Source organism: Sebastes fasciatus, chromosome 13, assembly GCF_043250625.1.
Source record: "Sebastes fasciatus isolate fSebFas1 chromosome 13, fSebFas1.pri, whole genome shotgun sequence".
Taxonomy (NCBI): Eukaryota; Metazoa; Chordata; class Actinopteri; order Perciformes; family Sebastidae; genus Sebastes; species Sebastes fasciatus.
This window is the reverse complement of record NC_133807.1, coordinates 18,761,552-18,779,238: the sequence shown is the minus strand read 5'-3', so window position 1 is coordinate 18,779,238 and position 17,687 is coordinate 18,761,552. Positions and strand designations below refer to the sequence as shown.

The 17,687-nt window shown below is 39.6% G+C and overlaps 2 protein-coding genes across 2 annotated transcripts in view; both read left to right on the top strand.

The window, feature by feature from the left end:
* The window catches only part of LOC141780667 (3 beta-hydroxysteroid dehydrogenase type 7-like), a 175,133-nt gene that overhangs the window by 21,784 nt on the left and 135,662 nt on the right, over positions 1-17,687 (top strand). The gene's annotated exons all lie outside the window — the stretch shown is intronic.
* Positions 7,004-9,201, top strand: LOC141780653 (3 beta-hydroxysteroid dehydrogenase type 7-like; the record flags this gene model as incomplete). The annotated part of the gene is made up of 2 exons (XM_074655968.1): positions 7,004-7,181; positions 8,371-9,201. Coding segments are annotated over 2 exons (591 nt in total), but the record flags the coding sequence as incomplete, so codon positions are not given.

Below are 17,687 nucleotides of genomic sequence, written 5' to 3'. Positions count from 1 at the left end.
TATCACTGAATCAGTGTTTACAACTCTAAAGTGTTCTACACAGATTTCAGATGTGGCAGACAAAAAATTTAGTGGCCAGTAGAAATGTCCAGTGACCTGCCACAGTGGCAGGTGAGGAAAAAGCTTAATTTCAGACCCTGCTGGGTCTGGTCTGGGTATCATCGGATATTCCGTTTTTCCTTTGGAATTCAGAAAGGAAAAAACGATTTTTTATTTTTTCGTTTCTGAATCAAAAAATGAAAAACGAACCCAAACCGGGCCGTTTGTTTGTTTTTGCGAATTCCTTTTCTCATTATTCGTTTTGAATTGAAGAACGGAAGTCACGTGGGTTTTTCGTTTTTTCGTTTTAAACCACAAACGAAAAATGGAATCACGTGGTGCTCTGTTTGTTTTTTGTTTCCAAACGAAAAACGAAAAAACCAAATTAAAAAAACGATCCGATTTAGTTTCTTCAAGTTTCTTTCTGTCATTTTCTCTTTTGAATCGAAGAGCGGAGAACGGCAGTCACGTGACCAGGAAGTGAAGGCAAACATGTCAAAATAAAAGCCAAGAAGATAGTGTGGTCATTCTATAAAAGTGTAACATTTTTTAAGCACAGGATCAAAGTAACAGTAGAAGACAAATAGGCTAAATAAATACACAAATAAATACATACATAGATATTTTTTTTTTTTGTTCTTTTCATTAACACATGAATGTCTTTTATCCAAAAAGTGTGTGATAAATTACAAGGAGGGTCTCTACAGATGTTATACAGAACTCTCACATAATTGACACTTTTCTCTCTCACACTCTTACTATGGGCTGTTTCTTTATGTCGGCAGGTGAGAAGCACTATGTGGCTACTCCTTTCAACACACATAACACTTCCACCTGATCCCTTCACTACACTAGGAAGGCTGTAGCCGAGTAGTTCTACATCATGATAATGCTGATTTTTCAACCAGCGATTATGACATTAATGCCAGCTAGACAGAATAAAGCTCTGTCTGTCATGACAATAGTACTGGACTGAAGGCCACTTCATCAAAATCATGGAAATTCACAATAATTAGGCCTGTGCTAAAAAAGCCGACGCAAGTAAGCCAAATGATCTGTGGCCTATCGCAATAACCTCCATATTGTGTAAAACCATGGAACGAGTTCTTGCCAGCCACCTGACCAGCACAGTGCTAGATCTGCTCCAGTTCGCTTAATTAAGAGCAACAGAGGCCCAGACGACGCTGTGCTGACTCTGCTTAACACAGTCACAAAACACCTTATGCATCCTAAAGGTTAGGCCAGAGCTTTATTTGTGGATTTTAGCTCAGCTTTTAACTCAATGAAGACGCATATTCTCCTGAAAAGGCTCATTGATCTCAACATCAACACAGGGTTAGTTCTGTGGATCAGAGGGTCTGTGTCAGGGAGAACATATCAGACGTGCTGCCCACAAGGCTGTGTTCTTTCCCCTGTGCTATTCTCTCTTTTTACTAATGAATTTATGATCAATGAGAAACATTTTAGACTGTTCAAGTATGCGGATGACATGGCCTTAGTTGACCTTTTACAGGAAACAGGCCCACTAGGTGAAGCTGCCTATCTGGCCCACACTACAGCCCTTCAGACACGGTGTCACACTAGCCAGCTAGAAATCAATGTGGCCGAGACGAAAGAATTAATCATGTGCTGCACAAAACAACATTTGATCACAGAGCCAGTTTCACTTGATGGCCAACATGTTGAAACTGTGGGACACTTTAAATACCTCGGTACAGTCCTGGACACTGAAGGAACTGGCCTTCTACCTCCAGGAGGTCTGCATGGGTCAGTTCGCGAAGTCTGAACCCCGAGCTATCCCTGATCCAGCCTATTCATGGTTTACACAATAGTAATATTCATGAGCTTATGACACGTGATATTTTTGCTGCATATCTTCTTCTTTGTTATCTCCTTCTGACTCCTTCCTCTTCTTGACCTTGCAAAAAGAACAGCACCTGCCTCCTCCCTTTCCTCGCAATCACTTCATTCACAACAAATCCAACAGTCAGGTTATTGCAGGTCATTGTAAGCACTTTTGTACATAATAAATCCAACAACACCCAGGTGAGCTTCTCTGTAAATACAGAGTATATTTTCAAGAGATGCTCACAGCAACTTTATCTTCTAAGGAAACTTAGTGGCCTCGGTGTCAGCCGGCAGATTTTAGAATTAGTGTACAAAACTATTGTTTTTTGTGATCAATTCTTTTTTATTGAAAAGGTACAGAGAAAGATGTTACATATCATTCATTTTATCCCTTTTATACATCCCTCTCCCCCCATACACAGGTACATATACAAAGCCCTCATTCCAGGTCTAATGCACAGCCCTATGTCCCCCCTCCCTTCCCAAGGCGACCCCTAAATACCCCCCCACCCCTGATCTCTTTCCCCCAAAACAAAAAACAACAAAAAAAGTCAAAGTTACTGTCGATCACGCTATGTTTTTATCTTTAACTAGATTGTAAGCTGCATCCCACGCTCTGAGGGTCTTACCGCTGGCCCCGTGCATTCGGGCCACGGACCCCTCCATCAAGATAATTTCTAACATCGAGTTAGTCCACTGTTGTCTAGTCAAGGAGTGCGGTGGTTGCCATCTTAAGGCCAGCATTTTCTTGGCTGCAGTGAGACCAGCCCATAAAATACGTTTCTGTTGCAAAGACAGATTTAAAGAGGAGTCATCAGTTAATAAAAATAAAATAGGTGAGAGTGGAATCCTAACTTCAAGAATGTCGCTTAAGGTGAGAGATATTTGCTTCCAGAATTGAGACACAGCGTGGCATTTCCAGTACATATGCAAGAATGAACCCAGAGCACCAGATGGACACAGATCGCAGTTGGGAGATGTAATGATCTTCATAGAGTGACACTTTCTAGGGGTGAGGTACATCCTGTGGGCAAATTTATAGTGTATTAATTGATGATCTGGATTTTTAGATGTACCACACAAATTTTTCCACACCGTGTCCCAGGAAACCTCTTCGTCATTTATATCGGTTAAGTCCCTACGCCATGCAGTTTCTACTGATAAATGTTTACATGGTACAGAAATAAATGTGTAAAGTTTAGAGACCATCCCTCGTGTTAATCCCACTGAAGCCAATATTTTATGAAGAGGGTGTGTAAGGAGCGTTAATCCCCATGGTACACCATATGTCCGCATGGCTGACCTCAACTGCAAGTAGAAAAAAAACGATGAGCCCGGGAGATCATATTCAGCGCGTAAATCGTTAAAGGCTCGTAAGCCACTATCACCATACAGGTCCTTTAATATATTTACTCCCCTGATCTTCCATTGTGGAAATGAGAAAGGTATGTTGCCGGAAAGAAGGGAGAAATTATTGGAAATTGGTGAATGATTGTGCCATTTAAGACCTGCATGCGTCTGCTTCATTACAGTACGGTAGGTTACAAGTAGAAATGAAATTATAGGGCCTAAACGTAATTTGGCTTTTTTCAATGGTATGTTGGAATACACTAGGTCTTGTAGTCTATGAGGCGACGATACATTTTCCTCAATTGGTCTCCAAGAGGCTGAAGAACTTGGGTTGAGCCATGTAGAGAGAGGACGTAACACAAAGGACCAGAAGTACACCTTAAAGTTTGGTAGACCCAGCCCTCCCTGTGTCCTGTCTCGTTGGAGGGTTGTGAATTTTAAACGAGGCCTCTTTCCTTTCCATATGAATTTGGAGATTGACGTATGAAGTTTTTCCCAAAACCCAATAGGAGGAGCAAGAGGTATCATAGAAGAATAAAAATTAACACGAGGGAGTACATCCATTTTAACTATTGCTATTCGGGCTTGGAGTGAATTTGGGAGATTTGCCCAGCGTTCGAAATCCTTCTCTAAGCAATTGTATATATTTTGAAAGTTTCGTAGTGCAATGGCTGATATAGAGGGGAAAATATCAACACCAAGATATCTGAAACACTTAACTATTGGTATATGGGAGGGCATGGGAGTTTGAGAAATAACTGAATTTAAATGCATCAATGCTGATTTTGTCCAATTGATTTTATATCCTGATAGCAAGCTGAACGAATCGAAAGTAGAAAGCAAATGTGGTAAAGAAGGACCTGTGTTACCTAAATAAAGAAGGATATCATCAGCATACAATGATATCCGGTGATCGGTGTTACAAAAAGTGATGGGATGTACTAATGGATGTTGTCTGATTTTATGCGCCAAGGGTTCAAGGGACAGAGCGAATAGTAGCGGCGAAAGGGGTACAAAACTATTGTTGAGAGTGTTTTAACCTTCAACCTTCCTGCCTGGTACGGTCACCTACACTGTAGATAGAAGAATAAACTGTCTAGGATTGTGTCAATGGCAGGCAAAATAGTTGGTAAACCCCAAAAGCCCTTGACTCAACTTTTTACAGAAAGGACGAGGAAGAAGGCGAGGAGTATCCTGGCAGATAGCTCCCATCCTCTCTTCAGCCAGTCGGGAGGCGCTATAGAGCCCCTCTGGCAACTAAACATGTGTTTAAAAAGTCTTTCATCCCAAATGCCATCAATACTCTTAACTCAACACAGTGACTGAGCAGATCTGAGCCACAGACACTGACATGAACTGTTTTAATGTGTAACATAACCTGTCTCTGTTTTTTACTAACTGCTGTCTGGTTTTTAATGTCTGTTGTTTTCTGTGTTTTGTGAGCTGAAGACAAATTTCCAGCCTGGTGGACAATAAGGTTGTATTGTATTGTATTGATCAGATCATATTGAGGGGCCGTCAGCTTTACAATTTAGTTTGGAGGGAGATTCGGTACCAGTGAAGTCAGTGCATTTTATGAGTGGGCCTTCTGTGACGTTACCCACCGTAGGGGTCAGAGGTCACCACTCCTCAATCCCCAAGGATTTTCTTTTCAGTCAAATTTTCAATTTTGACGCATTTATAGATGAAAAGTCAAGTCAATAATCATGGTCAATGATAGATAAGTATGGTTGATCAGCATGTTTGCCAACCTTCAGACATCATAGTCTAATATGAGGATTAATCAGCCTGAGTTCACTAAAAAACTGAAATCACTAACTTTCTGTATTCTGTTTGGTGGTTTATGATGCTTTTCAATCATTTCTAGCCTGTTTGGTAGTTTATGATGCTTTTCAATCATTTCTAGTCTATTTGGTAGTATATGTAATTTAGTTAATTTGTTCGACATCATGATAAGGCTGATTTTTCAACCAGTGGTTATGACATTAATGCCAGCTAGACAGAATAAAGCTCTGTCTGTCATGACAATAGAACTGTACTGAAAGCCTTTCCTTTACTCGGGTGACTCTTTACAGCCGTCTGAAGACAGCAGGTATCTGTTAAATCTACAGTATCTAGAGTGATGGAGTGGCCTTCAGTACAGTACTATTGTCATGACAGACAGAGCTTTATTCTGTCTAGCTGGCATTAATGTCATAGGTGTCTAGGATATATAATTAATTAGGCTTTTTTAGGTACAGTATGTATTTATTTAGCCTATTTACTTCTGAATTCCAAAGGAAAAACGGAATATCCGATGATACCCAGACCCCGGGTCTGGGTATCATCGTATCATCGGTCATGATATTCCGTTTTTCATCGGATATTCCGTTTTTCCTTTGGGATTCAGAAAGGAAAAAACGTTTTTTTATTTTTTCGTTTCTGAATCAAAAAATGAAAAACGAACCCAAACCGGGCCGTTTGTTTGTTTTTGCGAATTCCTTTTCTCATTATTCGTTTTGAATTGAAGAACGGAAGTCACGTGGGTTTTTCAGTTGTTGTTGCACTGTTTTGTTCCTTGAGGAGGTGATTCGGTGACTGTAGATTTCTATATAGTCACATTGTAATAATCTCCGGCAGCATTTGGAGAGGCTTTGAACTACTCAAGGGCGAGGACAGGGGGGAGGCACACGGGACTGCATGTTCTGTTCTTTTCACAAGGTCACGGGAGGATGGAGTCAGAAGAAGAAACAAAAAAGAAGATATGCAGCAAAAACATCACGTGCCATAAGCTCATGACTATTGATATTGTGTAAACCATAAAAACGCTGGATCAGGGATAGCTCGGGGTTCAGACTTCACGAACTGACCCATGCATTGTATGTTGTCAGGGACACGTTGATTGGATCCAGAATTCTGTAAACTCTGTTATCTTACTTATGCAACATTAATTGTTCGGAATAAATTGTATTATTATGCTTTAACCCGTCTGTTTGGAAAATCTCTTTGTCACACAAGATTAACCAACACGTAGCTGTGCCCTGACCTCTTGGAGGTAGAGGGCCGGTTCCTTCAGAACTCAGGCAGATTAATCCTCATATTAGACTATGATGTCTGAAGGTTGGCAAACATGCTGATCAACCATACTTCTCTATCATTGACCATGATTATTGACTTGACTTTTCATCTATAAATGCGTCAAAATTGAAAATTTGACTGAAAAGAAAATCCTTGGGGATTGAGGAGTGGTGACCTCTGACCCCTACGGTGGGTAACGTCACAGAAGGCCCACTCATAATTTTAGTTTTTTTAATTTTTAATTTGGGCTTTGTTTACGCATGTGGAATACATTTTGGCAAAGGTTTGAGGTTTTTTTTTTAACTGTGGAAGTTCAACCTCAGCTCCTATAATACGTCTATAACAAACTGTGTAGCCAAAATACACACAAGGACAAAAATGTCCCAATTGAAACCCATTAAAACCACGATTTATGACCCCACAGGCATTACAGCATAAAATCATGCACTCTATTATATCAGGCTTTTAATCTAGAGCCTCAAAATTGTACTATACTATGTACTATTTTCCACCAGATTGAGACATTTTCTCATGAATTTCTTGAGCAACTTTGCCACACAATGCTGGACCATCCCCTTGTGGCTTTGCTGTGGTGTCACTCCTGCTGTTTACCATCAAAATCCATAAACTTCTACCCTTTGACCGCTCTGGGTTTATATTTTTATATTCGTATGCCTCCCGTCTGATTTCCCAAAACTGAATCCTGGTTTTGTCTCCTGTCCAGGTGAAAGGTGGAAAGTGTTTATACACGTGTTCTCTGAGGCCGACGGGGATCTACGGTGAGGGCCACCAGCTAATTAAAGACTTCTACAAGTTTGGTAAAAAAACAGGAGGCTGGATCATCGGGGGGGTCCCAGAAGACTCTGAACATGGACGGGTCTATGCAGGTAAAATTACAGTTTGTGTGAGTCATAATCACAACTTTAAAGACACGTCACAGTTAACCAAAACAAAAGACCGGAGAGGGTGGAGGGCTTTAGTCGATGGCCTATGTTCTCTAGGGAACACGAAGATCTCAGTAAAGCAAGACTTCTAATAAACCTCTGGTGTATTTTTAACTCTGAAAGCAAAAGCAATTAAGCTAAAGTGCAAAGGAGAACCAGTTAAAAGTCTAGCATGACTTATGTTCAGTCCTGAAAGCAGAAGTACAGTTGTTATGCACTTCCTTTGCATTTCACAGGAAGTGATGTAGATTTTACAGTACGGTGTAGACATTTTACAGTATTCTACTGTTTTGCCAGTCCAGACAATAATAATAAAAAAACTCTGATTCTCTAAACAGCTGCTAGTCAATGAGCTAAAAACACAAATGGTACAACATGATGAACATGAGCAGTAGGGATACTCTAATCCATATGTCTTGGTTGTGATGTTCATGTAGTTTTGCACCTCCCTGGTAGTTTTGTGTCCCTTTTTGGTATTTTTCCCATCTCTCTGTGGTAGTTTTGTGTCTCCATTTAGTAGTTTTGTGTCTATTTGGTAGTTTTGCATCTCTGTGGTAGTTTTGCATCTCCTTTTGGTAGTTTTGCATCTCTGTGGTAGTTTGGCGTCTCTTTGTGACTTCCCAACAAGAAATGTCAGCAGTAACTTCAAACAGAAGCTCTGTGCCCTGTTGGCCCGCTCAGTAATCTGTCGATGGTGATAACAACACCTTATTAAGAGTATCAGGACAACGTAAATATATACAGCAGTATGAGTACATCATTGAATAAATGTGATGATGACATTTTTAAACATGACTCAACATGCTGGTTTCAGTGCTGATGTGTTTTTGTTATTCACTCACGGTTCATCAGCTGTTGTTCATGACCAAATTAGTAATAGTGCATGTGAGCATGAGTAACAGCACCCTAACAGATGCTGATGTTACACAACTAGAATTTCTCTAAAATGATAACTTACATATACCAGGTACATCTTCATTCATCAATAATTTGGCCTTGACAGAAATCATTCTTCAGACTGACTGCTTTTCCTCTTAATTAAAAGTAGTTCTATTTTAGTTCTATCTCTCAGCCTCATACTGTATTTGGCCATCATTCAATGTGGTATTCACCCACTTGTCTGTGTTTCTAGGCAACGTGGCCTGGATGCATGTACTCGCAGCCCGAGCCCTGAGAGAGCGCCCGCAGACAGTCGGAGGTGAATCTTTCTTCTGCTACGATGACTCACCCTACAAGAACTACGAGGACTTCAACATGCTGTTCCTCTCCACATTTAACTTCAGAAGAGTCCGCATACCCTTTCCGGTGCTCTGGTTCCTGGCCATGCTCAATGACGTGCTCCGCTGGATACTGAGCCCCTTTCATAACTACACACCGTTGCTGAACAGTTACACCTTCGCCGTGGCTTGCACCTCCTTCACTGTCAGCACAGACAAAGCCCTGCGCCACTTCCAGTACCGCCCTCTGTACGACTGGGACCAGTGTCGCGCCCACACACAGAAATGGGTCGACACATTCGCTCTGGATGACCCCAAAGCCTCCTGATGTGACCTCAACTACAACACGCATCAGAAGCTGCTACGTAGACATGCAGGACTCCGGATATACAGCGTAAAGGAATAATCAGCTATTAAAAGCAAACTGTATTCACAGTATAAAAAGATCTTTTCATTGTTTTATTTGTCTAGCGTTCTTAGCTTAGTCATGAAGAAAACTATGCCGATATTAAACATTTCTACATCACAGCTGTAACATCAGCCTTTGTAATTATGTAAATTATGACAAATGTAAACACAATTTACAAGCATTTACTGGACTTTATATGGACCTGTATTTCAGTAATATATATTATTGATAGCAATGTTTTAAGTTGCATAATTTAAAGAATATTTTTATGATATTATCTATGAAATGTATCATGTTTAGTTTGTTACATTTTTAATAAAGATTATTTAATATTCTACATTTTCTTGTTGTGCTTTTGCACTTCATTCACATCACAGGGAGAGTCTGCATTTTCCTGTTTTTCTTTCCATAAATGATGTCATTTACGTAGTTTATTATGACATCATGATGAAAGTTTGTACAGCCTGGAGACCTGGTTTAGTTTCAGTGTGAATATGTTTTCTTACCATGCCCACATGGTTACTGTGATTTCTCCACCTCTGGATTTCCATGGAGACAATGAAGTTTGTTTACGCTCAGTGTAAAGGGCTCAGTCTTTCTCTATACTCTTGTGGAAACTTGTCATCAGACTCTATGACAACCAGCTGGATAGCATTAGTTGTATGAGTAAGACAAAATATATGGGAGTTCCCTCGTAAAGTAACATTGACATTGTCCCAGCACGCCTGGGTGTCCCCCTCATTCCTGTGTTTTTTTTACCATGGCAATCCTCACAACAATGAAAATGAAAGCACAATCCCCACAGATCCTCTGATGGTCTCCCCGAACAGAACATAACAAGTTGAAGTTAATGTGAGCATGCCTCAGTGTGAATCCAATGAAAGGATCACCACTGCTTGTAATGAAATGGGATGTCGCCATCTACTGGTGCAACAAAAACATACCAGTAAAGTGAAACACATCCCAGTGATTGATAATTCAGCTAATAATTGTATTATTACGTTGTATTGATGTACCCCCTCCCGTCATTGCTTTAACTTGGGGTATGTCTTTTTTTCTCGTTTTTATGTAACTCCTTGGCTATTTTCATGTTTTTTATTAATTTAAAATATATTTATTTATTTTGGCAATATTTTAAATTATTACATTATTTTAAAATGAATACAAAATAAATACATAAATAAAAAAAAGGTAAATTAAACAGAGGAGTAAATAAATAAGGGAATTAATAAGTAAAGAAGCATATTAAAACAGAAATATCAATTTATATCACATTTTTATCAATTTAGTAATGGTTACATTTATTTTTTATATTATTTTTTGCTACATTTAACATATTTATTTATCAATATTATATTATATGTCATTTTTGTATTTATTGATTTATCTTTTATATTAGTGGAATAAAAACTATAATATTTCCCTCTGAGGTGTAGTGGAGTAGAAATAACCTATATGAAGTAGCAGAAAATGGAAATACTCAAGTAGAATACAAGTACCTTAAACTTGTACTTAAGTAGGCCGACAGTACTTAACAGTAAATGCACTTTCCACCACTGGCTGCTATGCAGGGAATGAAATTTGCACCTGCATCATGCCAAATACAGGGTAACTGTTGGCTATGGCAGGTAATAATTCCAGGTCACCTATCAACATGACAGATCATTTTCACTCATATTAAGAAATATTATTTTGAAAAAGCAATTCCTGACTTAAAAGTAGTCAGGGATTAAGGCTACATGATATATTCCATGTTTATACTGTCTGGTATCACTGAATCAGTGTTTACAACTCTAAAGTGTTCTACACAGATTTCAGATGTGGCAGACAAAAAATTTAGTGGCCAGTAGAAATGTCCAGTGACCTGCCACAGTGGCAGGTGAGGAAAAAGCTTAATTTCAGACCCTGCTGGGTCTGGTCTGGGTATCATCGGATATTCCGTTTTTCCTTTGGAATTCAGAAAGGAAAAAACGATTTTTTATTTTTTCGTTTCTGAATCAAAAAATGAAAAACGAACCCAAACCGGGCCGTTTGTTTGTTTTTGCGAATTCCTTTTCTCATTATTCGTTTTGAATTGAAGAACGGAAGTCACGTGGGTTTTTCGTTTTTTCGTTTTAAACCACAAACGAAAAATGGAATCACGTGGTGCTCTGTTTGTTTTTTGTTTCCAAACGAAAAACGAAAAAACCAAATTAAAAAAACGATCCGATTTAGTTTCTTCAAGTTTCTTTCTGTCATTTTCTCTTTTGAATCGAAGAGCGGAGAACGGCAGTCACGTGACCAGGAAGTGAAGGCAAACATGTCAAAATAAAAGCCAAGAAGATAGTGTGGTCATTCTATAAAAGTGTAACATTTTTTAAGCACAGGATCAAAGTAACAGTAGAAGACAAATAGGCTAAATAAATACACAAATAAATACATACATAGATATTTTTTTTTTTTGTTCTTTTCATTAACACATGAATGTCTTTTATCCAAAAAGTGTGTGATAAATTACAAGGAGGGTCTCTACAGATGTTATACAGAACTCTCACATAATTGACACTTTTCTCTCTCACACTCTTACTATGGGCTGTTTCTTTATGTCGGCAGGTGAGAAGCACTATGTGGCTACTCCTTTCAACACACATAACACTTCCACCTGATCCCTTCACTACACTAGGAAGGCTGTAGCCGAGTAGTTCTACATCATGATAATGCTGATTTTTCAACCAGCGATTATGACATTAATGCCAGCTAGACAGAATAAAGCTCTGTCTGTCATGACAATAGTACTGGACTGAAGGCCACTTCATCAAAATCATGGAAATTCACAATAATTAGGCCTGTGCTAAAAAAGCCGACGCAAGTAAGCCAAATGATCTGTGGCCTATCGCAATAACCTCCATATTGTGTAAAACCATGGAACGAGTTCTTGCCAGCCACCTGACCAGCACAGTGCTAGATCTGCTCCAGTTCGCTTAATTAAGAGCAACAGAGGCCCAGACGACGCTGTGCTGACTCTGCTTAACACAGTCACAAAACACCTTATGCATCCTAAAGGTTAGGCCAGAGCTTTATTTGTGGATTTTAGCTCAGCTTTTAACTCAATGAAGACGCATATTCTCCTGAAAAGGCTCATTGATCTCAACATCAACACAGGGTTAGTTCTGTGGATCAGAGGGTCTGTGTCAGGGAGAACATATCAGACGTGCTGCCCACAAGGCTGTGTTCTTTCCCCTGTGCTATTCTCTCTTTTTACTAATGAATTTATGATCAATGAGAAACATTTTAGACTGTTCAAGTATGCGGATGACATGGCCTTAGTTGACCTTTTACAGGAAACAGGCCCACTAGGTGAAGCTGCCTATCTGGCCCACACTACAGCCCTTCAGACACGGTGTCACACTAGCCAGCTAGAAATCAATGTGGCCGAGACGAAAGAATTAATCATGTGCTGCACAAAACAACATTTGATCACAGAGCCAGTTTCACTTGATGGCCAACATGTTGAAACTGTGGGACACTTTAAATACCTCGGTACAGTCCTGGACACTGAAGGAACTGGCCTTCTACCTCCAGGAGGTCTGCATGGGTCAGTTCGCGAAGTCTGAACCCCGAGCTATCCCTGATCCAGCCTATTCATGGTTTACACAATAGTAATATTCATGAGCTTATGACACGTGATATTTTTGCTGCATATCTTCTTCTTTGTTATCTCCTTCTGACTCCTTCCTCTTCTTGACCTTGCAAAAAGAACAGCACCTGCCTCCTCCCTTTCCTCGCAATCACTTCATTCACAACAAATCCAACAGTCAGGTTATTGCAGGTCATTGTAAGCACTTTTGTACATAATAAATCCAACAACACCCAGGTGAGCTTCTCTGTAAATACAGAGTATATTTTCAAGAGATGCTCACAGCAACTTTATCTTCTAAGGAAACTTAGTGGCCTCGGTGTCAGCCGGCAGATTTTAGAATTAGTGTACAAAACTATTGTTTTTTGTGATCAATTCTTTTTTATTGAAAAGGTACAGAGAAAGATGTTACATATCATTCATTTTATCCCTTTTATACATCCCTCTCCCCCCATACACAGGTACATATACAAAGCCCTCATTCCAGGTCTAATGCACAACCCTATGTCCCCCCTCCCTTCCCAAGGCGACCCCTAAATACCCCCCCACCCCTGATCTCTTTCCCCCAAAACAAAAAACAACAAAAAAAGTCAAAGTTACTGTCGATCACGCTATGTTTTTATCTTTAACTAGATTGTAAGCTGCATCCCACGCTCTGAGGGTCTTACCGCTGGCCCCGTGCATTCGGGCCACGGACCCCTCCATCAAGATAATTTCTAACATCGAGTTAGTCCACTGTTGTCTAGTCAAGGAGTGCGGTGGTTGCCATCTTAAGGCCAGCATTTTCTTGGCTGCAGTGAGACCAGCCCATAAAATACGTTTCTGTTGCAAAGACAGATTTAAAGAGGAGTCATCAGTTAATAAAAATAAAATAGGTGAGAGTGGAATCCTAACTTCAAGAATGTCGCTTAAGGTGAGAGATATTTGCTTCCAGAATTGAGACACAGCGTGGCATTTCCAGTACATATGCAAGAATGAACCCAGAGCACCAGATGGACACAGATCGCAGTTGGGAGATGTAATGATCTTCATAGAGTGACGCTTTCTAGGGGTGAGGTACATCCTGTGGGCAAATTTATAGTGTATTAATTGATGATCTGGATTTTTAGATGTAGCACACAAATTTTTCCACACCGTGTCCCAGGAAACCTCTTCGTCATTTATATCGGTTAAGTCCCTACGCCATGCAGTTTCTACTGATAAATGTTTACATGGTACAGAAATAAATGTGTAAAGTTTAGAGACCATCCCTCGTGTTAATCCCACTGAAGCCAATATTTTATGAAGAGGGTGTGTAAGGAGCGTTAATCCCCATGGTACACCATATGTCCGCATGGCTGACCTCAACTGCAAGTAGAAAAAAAACGATGAGCCCGGGAGATCATATTCAGCGCGTAAATCGTTAAAGGCTCGTAAGCCACTATCACCATACAGGTCCTTTAATATATTTACTCCCCTGATCTTCCATTGTGGAAATGAGAAAGGTATGTTGCCGGAAAGAAGGGAGAAATTATTGAAAATTGGTGAATGATTGTGCCATTTAAGACCTGCATGCGTCTGCTTCATTACAGTACGGTAGGTTACAAGTAGAAATGAAATTATAGGGCCTAAACGTAATTTGGCTTTTTTCAATGGTATGTTGGAATACACTAGGTCTTGTAGTCTATGAGGCGACGATACATTTTCCTCAATTGGTCTCCAAGAGGCTGAAGAACTTGGGTTGAGCCATGTAGAGAGAGGACGTAACACAAAGGACCAGAAGTACACCTTAAAGTTTGGTAGACCCAGCCCTCCCTGTGTCCTGTCTCGTTGGAGGGTTGTGAATTTTAAACGAGGCCTCTTTCCTTTCCATATGAATTTGGAGATTGACGTATGAAGTTTTTCCCAAAACCCAATAGGAGGAGCAAGAGGTATCATAGAAGAATAAAAATTAACACGAGGGAGTACATCCATTTTAACTATTGCTATTCGGGCTTGGAGTGAATTTGGGAGATTTGCCCAGCGTTCGAAATCCTTCTCTAAGCAATTGTATATATTTTGAAAGTTTCGTAGTGCAATGGCTGATATAGAGGGGAAAATATCAACACCAAGATATCTGAAACACTTAACTATTGGTATATGGGAGGGCATGGGAGTTTGAGAAATAACTGAATTTAAATGCATCAATGCTGATTTTGTCCAATTGATTTTATATCCTGATAGCAAGCTGAACGAATCGAAAGTAGAAAGCAAATGTGGTAAAGAAGGACCTGTGTTACCTAAATAAAGAAGGATATCATCAGCATACAATGATATCCGGTGATCGGTGTTACAAAAAGTGATGGGATGTACTAATGGATGTTGTCTGATTTTATGCGCCAAGGGTTCAAGGGACAGAGCGAATAGTAGCGGCGAAAGGGGTACAAAACTATTGTTGAGAGTGTTTTAACCTTCAACCTTCCTGCCTGGTACGGTCACCTACACTGTAGATAGAAGAATAAACTGTCTAGGATTGTGTCAATGGCAGGCAAAATAGTTGGTAAACCCCAAAAGCCCTTGACTCAACTTTTTACAGAAAGGACGAGGAAGAAGGCGAGGAGTATCCTGGCAGATAGCTCCCATCCTCTCTTCAGCCAGTCGGGAGGCGCTATAGAGCCCCTCTGGCAACTAAACATGTGTTTAAAAAGTCTTTCATCCCAAATGCCATCAATACTCTTAACTCAACACAGTGACTGAGCAGATCTGAGCCACAGACACTGACATGAACTGTTTTAATGTGTAACATAACCTGTCTCTGTTTTTTACTAACTGCTGTCTGGTTTTTAATGTCTGTTGTTTTCTGTGTTTTGTGAGCTGAAGACAAATTTCCAGGCTGGTGGACAATAAGGTTGTATTGTATTGTATTGATCAGATCATATTGAGGGGCCGTCAGCTTTACAATTTAGTTTGGAGGGAGATTCGGTACCAGTGAAGTCAGTGCATTTTATGAGTGGGCCTTCTGTGACGTTACCCACCGTAGGGGTCAGAGGTCACCACTCCTCAATCCCCAAGGATTTTCTTTTCAGTCAAATTTTCAATTTTGACGCATTTATAGATGAAAAGTCAAGTCAATAATCATGGTCAATGATAGATAAGTATGGTTGATCAGCATGTTTGCCAACCTTCAGACATCATAGTCTAATATGAGGATTAATCAGCCTGAGTTCACTAAAAAACTGAAATCACTAACTTTCTGTATTCTGTTTGGTGGTTTATGATGCTTTTCAATCATTTCTAGCCTGTTTGGTAGTTTATGATGCTTTTCAATCATTTCTAGTCTATTTGGTAGTATATGTAATTTAGTTAATTTGTTCGACATCATGATAAGGCTGATTTTTCAACCAGTGGTTATGACATTAATGCCAGCTAGACAGAATAAAGCTCTGTCTGTCATGACAATAGAACTGTACTGAAAGCCTTTCCTTTACTCGGGTGACTCTTTACAGCCGTCTGAAGACAGCAGGTATCTGTTAAATCTACAGTATCTAGAGTGATGGAGTGGCCTTCAGTACAGTACTATTGTCATGACAGACAGAGCTTTATTCTGTCTAGCTGGCATTAATGTCATAGGTGTCTAGGATATATAATTAATTAGGCTTTTTTAGGTACAGTATGTATTTATTTAGCCTATTTACTTCTGAATTCCAAAGGAAAAACGGAATATCCGATGATACCCAGACCCCGGGTCTGGGTATCATCGTATCATCGGTCATGATATTCCGTTTTTCATCGGATATTCCGTTTTTCCTTTGGGATTCAGAAAGGAAAAAACGTTTTTTTATTTTTTCGTTTCTGAATCAAAAAATGAAAAACGAACCCAAACCGGGCCGTTTGTTTGTTTTTGCGAATTCCTTTTCTCATTATTCGTTTTGAATTGAAGAACGGAAGTCACGTGGGTTTTTCGTTTTTTTCGTTTTAAACCACAAACGAAAAACGGAATCACGTGGTGCTCCGTTTGTTTTTTGTTTCCAAACGAAAAACGAAAAAAACAAATTAAAAAAACGATCCGATTTAGTTTCTTCAAGTTTCTTCCTGTCATTTTCTCTTCTGAATCGAAGTGCGGAGAACGGCAGTCACGTGACCAGGAAGTGAAGGTAAACATGTCAAAATAAAAGCCAAGAAGATAGTTTGATCATTCTATAAAAGTGTAACATTATTTAAGCTCAGAATCAAAGTAACAGTAGAAGATAAATAGGCTAAATAAATACACAAATAAATACATACATAGATATTTGTTTTGTTCTTTTCATTAACACATGAATGTCTTTTATCCAAAAAGTGTGTGATAAATTACAGGGACGGTCTCTACAGATGTTATACAACAGAGAGGGTCTCTACAGATATTATACAGAACTCTCACATAATTGACAATTTTCTCTCTCACACCCTTACTATGGCCTGTTTCTTTATGTCGGCAGGTGAGAAGCACTATGTGGCTAATCCTTTCAACACACCTGACACTTCCACCTGATCCCCTGCACTCCATTAGGAAGACTGTAGCCGAGTAGTTCTACATCATGATAAAGCTGATTTTTCAACCAGCGATTATGACATTAATGCCAGCTAGACAGAATACAGCTCTGTCTGTCATGACAATACTGTACTGGACTGAAGGCCACTCCATCACTCTAGATACTGTAGATTTAACAGATACCTGCTGTCTTCAGACGGCTGTAAAGAGTCACCCGAGTAAAGGAAAGGCTTTCAGTACAGTTCTATTGTCATGACAGACAGAGCTTTATTCTGTCTAGCTGGCATTAATGTCATAACCACTGGTTGAAAAATCAGCCTTATCATGATGTCGAACAAATTAACTAAATTACATATTATACCAAATAGACTAGAAATGATTGAAAAGCCTCATAAACCACCAAACAGAATACAGAAAGTTAGTGATTTCAGTTTTTTAGTGAACTGTTGGATTTATTATGTACAAAAGTGCTTACAATGACCTGAAATAACCTGCTTATAAGGGGAGCTGAAAACTGTTGTATTGTTTCATGATTGCTCAATAACTGTCTCTCAATTATTAGCTTCTAAGGGCATAACTCAGGGTGAAGGAATGAAGGACTTGGGGCTGTTCAGTTGTTGTTGCACTGTTTTGTTCCTTGAGGAGGTGATTCGGTGACTGTAGATTTCTATATAGTCACATTGTAATAATCTCCGGCAGCATTTGGAGAGGCTTTGAA